At 44.1% G+C, this 12,308-nt stretch overlaps 1 protein-coding gene across 2 annotated transcripts in view; it reads right to left on the bottom strand.

Annotated features, from left to right (window-relative positions):
* ALK (ALK receptor tyrosine kinase) overlaps positions 1–12,308 on the bottom strand; it is a 1,017,868-nt gene that overhangs the window by 149,791 nt on the left and 855,769 nt on the right. The window contains exons 9-11 of one of the 2 annotated variants that reach the window (XM_056568555.1): positions 6,298–6,467; positions 6,081–6,175; positions 5,303–5,443 (exon numbers count right to left, since the gene is read on the bottom strand). In XM_056568555.1, coding sequence (XP_056424530.1) covers positions 5,303–5,443; positions 6,081–6,175; positions 6,298–6,467 — 406 coding nt within the window. Of the gene's footprint in view, positions 1–809; positions 909–5,302; positions 5,444–6,080; positions 6,176–6,297; positions 6,468–12,308 lie in introns of those variants that run through there. The other variant, XM_056568556.1, reaches the window with a different exon arrangement.

Genomic DNA, 12,308 nt, shown 5'->3' with positions numbered 1-12,308 from the left:
GTAAAGCTACCGTTAACCCTTACCTGGTCTTGGACTATTATTGCCCTGCCTAACCTTGGGATAGCAGTGCTACCGTTCGGGTGGTTACCGGGAAAACCACACCCTGGCGTCACGAACATTAGGGGTTGATAACACCTTGCCCCTGGGATATACCATTTGACCCATCCACATACACCCTTCACACCCTGTGGTCACACCACAACGTTGGCATCACCGCTAATGTGATTCTCACACTTAGGCCAGTTTCAGACTAGAGTTATAGGGGTACAATTTTGTGCCCATATGACACAAGTTTCAGTCTAATGCAGTGTTTTCCAACAAGGGTGCCTCCAGCTCCGGCAAAACTACAACTCCCAGCATGCCCGGACAGCCTTCGGCTGTCCGGGCATGCTGGGAGTTGTAGTTTTGCAACAGCTGGAGGCACTCTGGTTGGTAAACACTGTTCTATAGCAGCAGACTTCAAACAGTGGACCTCCAGATCTTACAAAACTACAACTCCCAGCATGCCCGGACAGCAATCTTTCAAGATCTCTTTCTCTCTCACCAAAATCTATCCTCCCTAGGCTTCCCCGAAAAATGGCTGACACTCTCAGACACTGCCCCCTGCTATTCTCTCCTATGGTGGTCTCTAACTTTAACAATGCAACATCCTCCTCTGTGGTCATCCTAAAAACACTCTTGCCCCCCTCCAATCCACCCTAAACTCTTCTGCTCCCCTCTGCCAGTCCCTTCCCAATGAATTCAGTGTAAACTGTTCACCAGGACGTACAAGGCCGCCCACAACCCGTACCCCTCCAAACATCTCTGACCTGATCTCCCGATACCGCCCCTCACATAGGGGGACATTAATCAAAACCCCTGTAGAGGAAGAGCGGTGCAGTTGCCCATAGCAACCAATCAAATTGTTGCTTTCATTTTTCAAAATGAAAATGAAAGAAGTGATCTGTTTGGTTGCTATGGGCAACTGCACCGCTCTTCCTCTGTTTTGATAAACCTCCCTCATAATCTCCGATTCTCTCTAGACCCTCGCTTGTGCTCTCCCTTCGTCTGCACCTCACACAACCATCTCCATGACTTCTCCCGAGCTTCCCCCATACTCCGGAACCCACTACTCCGGCACATCCGGTTCTCTCCAACCATCAAAACCTCCAATAAGAACCTGAAGACCCATCTAGTCAGGACATTCTACAACCTCCAATAACCCTGCTGCCCCCAACTGCTCCCTGATGACCACCTGCTGAAATGGATCGTAACCAGACCCGGTATCAGATGAGGATCTGCCCCCTTCCAAATTAGGGATGAGGATCAGCGCATGCACGCGAAGAAATCACACTGACACACAAAGTTAAGCTAAAAAGAAGCCCTGGAGGGGATAGTATAGGACCGGAGGGGCGCATGACAGGGGGATGGCAGGTATGGCAGGGGTTAAAGGGGTACTCCCGTGGAAAACTTTTTTTTTTATTTTTATTTTTTAAATCAACTGGTACCAGAAAGTTAAACAGATTTGTAAATCACTTCTATTAAAAAATCTTAATCCTTCCAGTACTTTTTAGAGGCTGTATACTAAAGAGAAATCCAAAAAAGAAATGCATTTCCTCTGATGTCATGACCACAGTGCTCTCTGCTGACCTCTGCTGTCCATTTGAGGAACTGTCCAGAGCAGTAAAAAATCCCCATAGCAAACTTATGCTGCTCTGGACAGTTCCTAAAATGGACCGCAGAGGTCAGCAGAGAGCACTGGGGTCATGACATCAGAGGAAATGCATTTCTTTTTTAGATTTCTCTTAAGTATACAGCCCCTAAAAAGTACTGGAAGGATTAAGATTTTTTTATAGAAGTGATTTACAAATCTGTTTAACTTTCTGGCACAACAGTTGATAAAAAAAAATTAAAAAATAAAAATAAAAAAGTTTTCCACGGGAGTACCCCTCTAAGGTGTGGATTTGGGCACGTGGCAGGAAGGGGTTAACAGGAGGTTAGTGGGGAGTTAATCACGTAGCAGGGAGGGGTTAGGTGGGGGTTAAATGGCTGGGGGCGGAAGTAGGGGGCACAGTTGGCGTGTAGCCAGAGAAGAAGTCCCCCCCCCCCCCGCCCTTGTTGTTGTTGTCTGTCTGCCGCAGCAGTGGGGTCAGGAGTGGCATCTGGAGGCATCAGTGGACAACATGGAGGTTTTGGATCGGAATATGGAGGTGGGCTGGGAGCGGTTCCCAGCCTGGTCGGAAAGTCTCTGTGGGCATGGGACCCGAGGGAAGGTTTTGGGCTGCACAATTGGTGCTCCTGGGTCAGGTGATCCATGGCCAGGAGTAAGTAGCAGGCCCTTAGGTAGTAAAGCGGTGCCTTCAGGTCCTTCTCCTGCGCTAATGTTACTCAGGGATAGTTGTTTGCCTGGTTTTTATGTATGATGTTCATACAAATTATTTCTTACTATTGTTGCAATGTTTTAATAGAGTTGTTAATAAATTGCGCTGCTGTGGTCATTTTCCACCAACACTTTGTCTCTGTCTTTATTAAAGGGATATTGGAGAGGGGTGGAAGAATAGTTGGGGAGGGGTTGTTGGTGCAGATCATAGCAGCTATAATATCCCCTAGTCATGATGCTTCCTGTATTTACAACAGCTAAAAAGGGGTTATATAGACCAGTGGTCTTCAACCCGCGGAGAGAAGTGCTCACGGATGTATAGGGAGAGGTATAAGCAGTAGAAAGAGAGAAGTGCTCATGGATGTATAGGGAGAGGTATAAGCAGTAGAAAGAGAGAGAAGTGCTCATGGATGTATAGGGAGAGGTATAAGCAGTAGGAAGAGAGAGAAGTGCTCATGGATGTATAGGGAGAGGTATAAGCAGTAGAAAGAGAGAGAAGTGCTCATGGATGTATAGGGAGAGGTATAAGCAGTAGGAAGAGAGAGAAGTGCTCATGGATGTATAGGGAGAGGTATAAGCAGTAGAAAGAGAGAGAAGTGCTCATGGATGTATAGGGAGAGGTATAAGCAGTAGAAAGAGAGAAGTGCTCATGGATGTATAGGGAGATGTATAAGCAGTAGAAAGAGAGAGAAGTGCTCATGGATGTATAGGGAGAGGTATAAGCAGTAGAAAGAGAGAAGTGCTCATGGATGTATAGGGAGAGGTATAAGCAGTAGAAAGAGAGAAGTGCTCATGGATGTATAGGGAGAGGTATAAGCAGTAGAAAGAGAGAAGTGCTCATGGATGTATAGGGAGAGGTATAAGCAGTAGAAAGAGAGAAGTTCTCATGGATGTATAGGGAGAGGTATAAGCAGTAGAAAGAGAGAAGTGCTCATGCCGCTGTACAGAACACTGGTGAGACCTCACTTGGAATATTGAGCGCAGTACTGGAAGCCTTATCTCCAGAAAGATATAGATACTCTAGAGCAGTGGTTCTTACCTGGGTTCGATCGAACCCCAGGGGATCGGTGAGTCAGTCCCAGGGGTTCGGCGGGGGAGGTCGCAACAGGACAGGCAAACCAAGCAAATGCTTGGGGCCCCGAGCAGAGCCGGTGTTTGCCCGTCCTGTAGCGATGGGGCAATTCCCCCATCACTATTAACTCCCTGCAACCCAGCGTTAAGTTTAAAAACGCAGGGCCGCCGGGACATAGCACACACCGGAACGTTACTGACATCCCTTGCATGTGCCCATGGAAACGAAGGCGCTGAGGACCGGAGGATAGAGAAAGAGGAAGATGCGCGCTGGCCGGCTTGGTAAGTGACCAGCGGCACGTCATCTTCGGTGCTCCGACCACCTATCCCGAGACCTACTGCTATAGCCGGAGCGGTGGTCGGAGCACTGAAGTGGGCAGTACACAGGCATACACTGTATATTGCTTTAAGGCTGTATGTCTGTGGGGGAACACTGCCTACATCAGTGGTCTTCAACCTGTGGACCTCCAGATGTTACAAAACTACAACTCCCAGCATGCCCGGACAGCCGTTGGCTGTCCGGGCATGTTGGGAATTGTAGTTTTGCAACATCTGGAGGTCCGCATGTTGATGACCACTGATATAGACTGTAACAATGTGTCGTGTGCAAAGCTATATGTCCTAGTGATTGGTTTCTTCCATCTGCAGTTGTTCCTCATCCAGAATGTGGGTCTTTATCATCTTGAGTGTAGCTCTCTCTGGAGGCGCCATCTTATACACATTGTTTCAAGCACGATGGGAGGGGGGAGGGAGAGAGCTAGTGAGTGGCCATTTTAACAAGCATATTTTTAAAGGGGTTATCCAGGAAAAAAACTTTTTTTTTTTTATATATCAACTGGCTCCAGAAAGTTAAACAGATTTGTAAATGACTTCTATTAAAAAAATCTTAATCCTTTCAGTACTTATGAGCTTCTGAAGTTGAGTTGTTCTTTTCGGTCTAAGTGCTTTCTGATGACACGTGTCTGGGGGAACTGCCTAGAAAAGGTTTGCTATGGGGATTTGCTTCTAAACCTGGCGGTTCCCGAGACACGTGTCATCAGAGAGCACTTAGAAAAGAACAACTCAACTTCAGAAGCTCATAAGTACTGAAAGGATTAAGATTTTTTTAATAGAAGTCATTTACAAATCTGTTTAACTTTCTGGAGCCAGTTAATATATAAAAAAAAAAGTTTTTTCCTGGATAACCCCTTTAATAGCAGTTTTACCTGGTTCATTACACTGTCTCCCCCACCTACTGTTCCCCCACCCCTGTAGATTGTCAGCCCCCTTGGGCAGGGTCCTCTCCCCCTTTATATCAGTCTGTCATTTAATGTTCAATGTTTGCGCTTGTAATATGTAGAGCATTCTGGGCCCCAAGGGTGCTAAATAAATGAATGAATGAATAAATGAATAAAATAATTAATAATGTTAATAATAATAATAATAATATTAATATTATTATTAGAGATGAGCGAACTTACAGTAAATTCGATTCGTCACGAACTTCTCGGCTCGGTAGTTGATGACTTTTCCTGCATAAATTAGTTCAGCTTTCCGGTGCTCCCGTGGGCTGGAAAAGGTGGATACAGTCCTAGGAGACTCTTTCCTAGAACTGTATCCACCTTTTCCAGCCCACGGGAGCACCTGAAAGCTGAACTAATTTACGCAGGATAAGTCATCAACTGCGGAGCCGAGAAGTTCGTGACGAATTGAATTTACTGTAAGTTTGCTCATCTCTAATTATTATTAATAGTAATAATAATAATAATTAATACATATAGATAAGAGATCAGCATGGATCCCATACACATATGTAAAAAATAACATTATCTGCACAGTCACTGCAGTGGCGCGGCCATCTTTTCGCATAGTGCCCCTTTTTTACTTCTTTACCTATTTTGTCGGCTTGGGCAATCGGGATCTCAAGTTCCTCTAGATGTTGCGATGCCGTTTCATTTTTCTTCTGGCTGCTGCTCTCCATGAGAAGATTGCTGGAGAGGAAGGAAGCCGTCTCCAGCGCCATCTCACCGTTACCTTGTAAGAAAAAGTGGATTAATAAGATGGCGCTCGCTACATCAAGACTTATGAGAACAGTTGGAATGTGTAGAGAATAGGGATGATGTAGAGCTGAGTGATACAATTCTATAGACTAAAACTATGTGAACCCCTTCTCAGTAGGAGGTTCTAGCATAATAGCCCCGCCCTTTTACTGCTAAATAATATTAAGCATATTAAAGGGGTACTCCGCTGCTCAGCGTTTGGAACAAACGGTTCCGAACGCTGGAGTTGGCGCTGGGAGCTCGTGACGTCATAGCCCTGCCCCTCATGATGTCATGCCCCACCCCTTCAATGCAAGTCTATGGGAGGGGGCGTGACGCTGTCACGCCCCCTCCCATAGACTTGCATTGAAGGGGCAGGGCATGACATCATGAGGGGGCGGGCTATGACATCATGAGCTCTTGGCGCCGGCTCCAGCCTTCGAAACAGTATGTTCCAAACGCTGAACAATGGAGTACCCCTTTAAGTAATCTCCATGGTAACCATTAGTGTAGGATGGGCCCTGATATAGAGATAGGAGGCTTCACCATGATACCATTGTATATGGGGTCACCTCTCCATCACACCCATTACTGCCCCCCAACATGGGGCTATGGAATATGTTGTCACTTACTTGTCAGATAGCAGCCCAGGCTCAGGGATATATTGTCAAAAGCAATTATGGAGTCTGATTCCTTGGACCAGGAGGTGTGGATCTCCAGCCAAAACCTGCGCGGCAGAATAAATAACCAATGATTAATACCTATGCAGGCCATATATTCAAGACCTTTAGAAAGCTGAGTGATCACTCCAAATGGCTGTCTTCCATCTAGGAAACGGCAAGGGCTCACCTTTCCAAGACACCCTGAAGAGAGAGAACCAAATGCTGCCAAACTCCGAGACCCTCCCCATTGGCAAAGTGCCATAGTGTCCGTGTCTTCACTCTGCCAGTTCTGTTGTCATGAAGAAGCACCGATACATCACCGAGTAAGAAGCCGTCCAGAAGAAACGACATCCGGAGCTAAAATCACAACGAAAATAAAGGTCATTGTATTGTAGATTTATTGTAGTCGTATATTCTTGTATATAGGAGCAGTATTATAGTAGTTATATTCTTGTATATAGGAGCAGCATTATAGTAGTTATATTCTTGTATATAGGAGCAGTATTATAGTAGTTATATTCTTGTATATAGGAGCAGTATTATAGTAGTTATATTCTTGTATATAGGAGCAGTATTATAGTAGTTATATTCTTGTATATAGGAGCAGTATTATAGTAGTTATATTCTTGTATATAGGAGCAGTATTATAGTAGTTATATTCTTGTATATAGGGGGCAGTATTATAGTAGTTATATTCTTGTATATAGGAGCAGTATTATAGTAGTTATATTCTTGTACATAGGAGGCAGTATTATAGTAGTTATATTCTTGTACATAGGAGCAGTATTATAGTAGTTATATTCTTGTATATAGGAGCAGTATTATAGTAGTTATATTCTTGTATATAGGGGCAGTATTATAGTAGTTATATTCTTGTATATAGGAGCAGTATTATAGTAGTTATATTCTTGTATATAGGGGCAGTATTATAGTAGTTATATTCTTGTATATAGGAGCAGTATTATAGTAGTTATATTTACAGTACAATAGTAAGTTGCAGATTTCTCCATTCGGTGGTTTATGGACACCCTCTATAATAATTATTCACCTTTTTCACAGTTTTTTTCACTTGATACTGGAACATGATGTGCAGTTTGTTGTTGCTGCTCATTTCGTCATTTCGCCTCCCAGTAACTGTTTCCCCTTTTCTATTGATTATTGTTGGGATTATTTCCGGTCTCAGTAATGATATATATATGTGTAGTATATGTAGTGTAGTATATCACAGCAGTCCCTGTACCAGTATCACTACAGCATTAATACAGTTGGGTGTCAGCCGATATGGTCACCATTATTGATCACAATGGACTTATCACCCAGCTTTCCTAAATGTTGTGATGGTTACAATTTGATTAGATTGTTTTTCCTTTTTTTTCTCTATAAGAAATAATTGAAATAAAGGCAATTCCACAATTTTGCAGCAAATTGTGCGCAAGGAGCCAACAATAAAGTGCCCGTACCTGGACAGGCGGGAGGCAGATTGACACGTGCGCTATTTTTCGCAGCATCAGTTTCAATAACCGGTTTTCTGTGGAGATGCTGAGCAGACAGAAGAGAACACTGACACCAATATAGCTTATGCTTCATGTGCAGTTTTCTGCTTTTTATAGATCCTGAGTCTCCTGCAGAAAACAAAGGATTATTGAGCTGAAGGGCCGGACGCGTCTAAGAGGTCAATGAGCCTGGAACCTCGTCCGCGCTGTTTGCATCATCTGCAGAGCTGTATACTGGGAGAATCACAGAAACCATCACACATCTCACCTAGGACACCGCATCACCCACAGGTCACAATAAACTCACTATAACACAACAGCAACCACAATGTTTCCTTATGATTGACCTGGACAACCATTTAGGCAAAACCTTCATCTCATACACAAATAGGGGAATTTTACAGGATCAAAATGTGTATATGCAATACTTTCCAAAGCTGGGGGTCTGTTACATTTGTACATAGTATTTACAATTACCTGTGAGCGAAACATCCTGGACCCCAGACTGATACATTGTACATAGCTAGTCCTGCTCTCAGCTGAGAAGTGATACAATTGTACCCAGTCTAGACAATGCTCTGTGATCTAAACACCCTGGACCCCAGACTGATACATTGTACATAGCTAGTCCTGCTCTCAGCTGAGAAGTGATACAATTGTATCCAGTCTAGACAATGCTCTGTGAGCTAAACCTCCTGGACTCCAGACTGATACATTGTACATAGCTAGTCCTGCTCCCAGCTGAGAAGTGATACAATTGTATCCAGTCTAGACAATGCTCTGTGAGCTAAACCTCCTGGACTCCAGACTGATACATTGTACATAGATAATCCTGCTCTCAGCCTAGAAGTGATACAATTGTATCCAGTCTAGACAATGCTCTGTGAGCTAAACATCCTGGACTCCAGACTGATACATTGTACATAGCTAGTCCTTCCCTCAGCTGAGAAGTGATACAATTGTATCCAGTCTAGACAATGCTCTGTGAGCTAAACATCCTGGACTCTAGACTGATACATTGTACATAGCTAGTCCTGCTCTCAGCTGAGAAGTATATGCAATTGTATCCAGTCTAGACAATGCTCTGTGAGCTAAACATCCTGGACTCCAGACTGATACATTGTACATAGCTAGTCCTGCTCTCAGCTGAGAAGTGATACAATTGTATCCAGTCTAGACAATGCTCTGTGAGCTAAACCTCCTGGACTCCAGACTGATACATTGTACATAGCTAGTCCTGCTCCCAGCTGAGAAGTGATACAATTGTATCCAGTCTAGACAATGCTCTGTGAGCTAAACCTCCTGGACTCCAGACTGATACATTGTACATAGCTAGTCCTGCTCCCAGCTGAGAAGTGATACAATTGTATCCAGTCTATACAATGCTCTGTGAGCTAAACCTCCTGGACTCCAGACTGATACATTGTACATAGATAATCCTGCTCTCAGCCTAGAAGTGATACAATTGTATCCAGTCTAGACAATGCTCTGTGAGCTAAACATCCTGGACTCCAGACTGATACATTGTACATAGCTAGTCCTGCTCTCAGCTGAGAAGTGATACAATTGTATCCAGTCTAGACAATGCTCTGTGAGCTAAACATCCCGGACTCCAGACTGATACATTGTACATAACTAGTCCTGCTCTCAGCTGAGAAGTGATACAATTGTATCCAGTCTAGACAATGCTCTGTGAGCTATACATCCTGGACTCCAGACTGATACATTGTACATAGGTAGTCCTGGCCCCAGCTGAGAAGTGATACAATTGTATCCAGTCTAGACAATGCTCTGTGAGCTAAACATCCTGTACTCCAGACTGATACATTGTACATAGCTAGTCCTGCCCTGAGAAGTGATACAATTGTATCCAGTCTAGACAATGCTCTGTGAGCTCTGGACTCCAGACTGATACACTGTATATAGCTAGTCCTGCCCTGAGAAGTGATACAATTGTATCCAGTATAGACAATGCTCTGTGAGCTCTGGACTCCAGACTGATACATTGTACATAGCTAGTCCTGCTCTCAGCTGAGAAGTGATACAATTGTATCCAGTCTAGACAATGCTCTGTGAGCTCTGGACTCCAGGCTTTTACATTTTATCTGCACTGAGGACAGGAGAGTAACACTTGTAACAAATCTTTAGCTCTGAGAAGAATTTGGTCCATAGGATAGAAACAAGAATGTTCCCATTTAGTAATAGGAAGCAAATAAGGGGAAAAGATAGACAAAGTATATTAAAAAGTTACAGAACTTTTTAATACCTTCTTTTTTAACACCTGAAAACCTTCTAAGAGTTAATGAAGTATTATAGCGATGACCTATTTCATATAATGTATAGTGTTGCTCGCGAATATTCGCAATTCGAATTTTATTCGCGAATATCGCATATTCGCGAATTCACGAATATTCGCGAATATAGCGCTATATATTCGTAATTACGAATATTCGTTTTTTTTTCACAGTACACATCACAGTGATCACCCCTCTCTGCTTCCAGCTTATGTGGTGGAAGAAGGCTCTAATACTACTGTGTGAGACTGGTGTGCGAATCTTCGCATATACGAATTTTCGCATATGCAAATTTTCCGCATATGCAAATTTTTGTACATACAAATTTTCGCATATGATAATTTTCGCAGGCGTGAATATTCGCATATGCGAAAATAAAACGAGGCTATTACGAATATGCGAATATTCGCGAATATGACGCATATTCGTCCATATATTCGCGAATATTCGCGAATTCGAATATGGCCTATGCCGCTCAACACTAATAGTTATACTTATATTGATAAGAACTTCTATATAGTCACTGACTAACTGAGGGGTGACAAGTGGAAAACTACAAAAGAGGGACCCCGACGTCCTAGGGACTCTGACTATGGGGACCTCTATAAAGGTAACGTATACAATACGGTACCGGGACACCACACCTCTAACATACCGCAGAAATGCAGTATGAATAGGGACTACGACACCCCTCCCCCCCAACAAAATAAACATACATTTTTTCACAATTATTATTTTTTTCAACACCCCATGATGGATATTTTTGTCATGAGTGGGTGCTTATTCCCACAACATGATGGATATCTCCATCAGGAACTGGAGATGTTTGCAGACAGCTTCACGTCACTGCTAGCCGACCAGGGACTGATCAGAGCGATCCTTGGTCCAGCTAATACATAATTCTTTCCAAAACAAATCTTGTGGTCCACCTGGGGTCAATTGTGGGGGTGCGGTATTGTTCTGCCAGCTCCGATCCTTTGTAGGCATGGAGTGGGGCCTATTATTCATATTTTGATATCCTGAAAGCCAAAGGGGGCTCCTCTCCTTCTGGGTCCTACCAGGCAGTCAGGCAACCAAATATGGCCTAAGAGGGGGTACTGCCCAGCCCAGGACGAACAGTGTAATAAAAAAAAATGGTGCGCATTTCCTCCATTTCAGAAGCGATGTACCAAAATGATGTCCCACAAATAAAGCATTTGTGAAAAAAAGCTAATTTCAAATTTTTTCCACTTACTTTGAAATAATTCCAGCCACACAAAGTTTCAACATACTCACTTTTGCCCTAGGTGAATACTTTATGGGGTGTAGTTTTGAAAATGGGGTCACTTCTGGGGGTGCAGTATTGTTCTGACAGCAAGAATGCTTTGCAAGATGAAGTGCGGCCTATAATTTGTATAGTGATATCCTGAAAGCCAAATGGCGCTCCTCTCCTATTGGGTCCCACCATTTGGCCATGCAACCAATTATGGCCTAAGATGGGGTACTCCCTAACATGGGACAAGCAGCATAATAAGATTTAGGGTGCATTTCATTCATTTCAGAAGCTATTTTTTTTTTTTAAAAGTATCCCACAAATGATGCATACGTGAAAATTTTATTTTTTTTTTATATTTTACACTCACCTATGCTAATACCATCAACACAAAATGGCCTAAAAGAATGCACTACTAACCCAAGTGAATACATTTAAATTTAATAGAATGTGTGCTGTCCTAAGGGGCAATCTAAACCAGTTGTGGGGTTTGTATTCACTCATCGGACCACCAGCAGCTCTTAACCTCTTCAGGATGCCGGGCGTATGCATACGCCCTGCATCCCGAGTCCTTATGGTCATGGGGCATATGCATACGCCCGTGGGAATTCCGGTCCCTGCCGCTAGCTAGTTGGGGACCGGACCGGGATGCCTGCTGAAATCATTCAGCAGGCATCCTGGCACATCACATCACCCGGAAAATAGGGATGATTGGAGCTGTCAGTGACAGCCCCGATCATCCTGAGGGCTAGGAGCGAGGTCCCAGTGCTGCGATCTCCTCCTATCCCCTGCCATTGGTCAGAACTGATTCTGACCAATGGCAGTGCAGGACAGTGGGTTGGAGGAGAAGATGCCTGGAGGAGAAGATGCCTGGGGACCAGGGCCGGCCTTAGGGGTGTGCGAACTGTGCGGCCGCACAGGGCGCCATAGCAACAGGGGCGCCGGGCGGCCGACACAGCTCACACCAGGTATATGTAATTTGTATTGCCCAACATGCAGTTCCGGGTGCCGGGCAGGTAACTTCTTCAGACATTTAGCGCTGCTTCGGGCAAGCAGCGCTAAATGCCGGTGTAATGAAGAAAACTGTGCCCTGTAGCGGAATGTGACCCACGGCACAGGGACACAGTTTTCTGCTTTGCAGGCCGCTCCCTCTCATTAC

The sequence above is a fragment of the Hyla sarda genome, chromosome 3 (genome assembly GCF_029499605.1).
Source record: "Hyla sarda isolate aHylSar1 chromosome 3, aHylSar1.hap1, whole genome shotgun sequence".
NCBI lineage: Eukaryota > Metazoa > Chordata > Amphibia > Anura > Hylidae > Hyla > Hyla sarda.
This window is presented reverse-complemented; position numbering and strand designations above follow the sequence as displayed.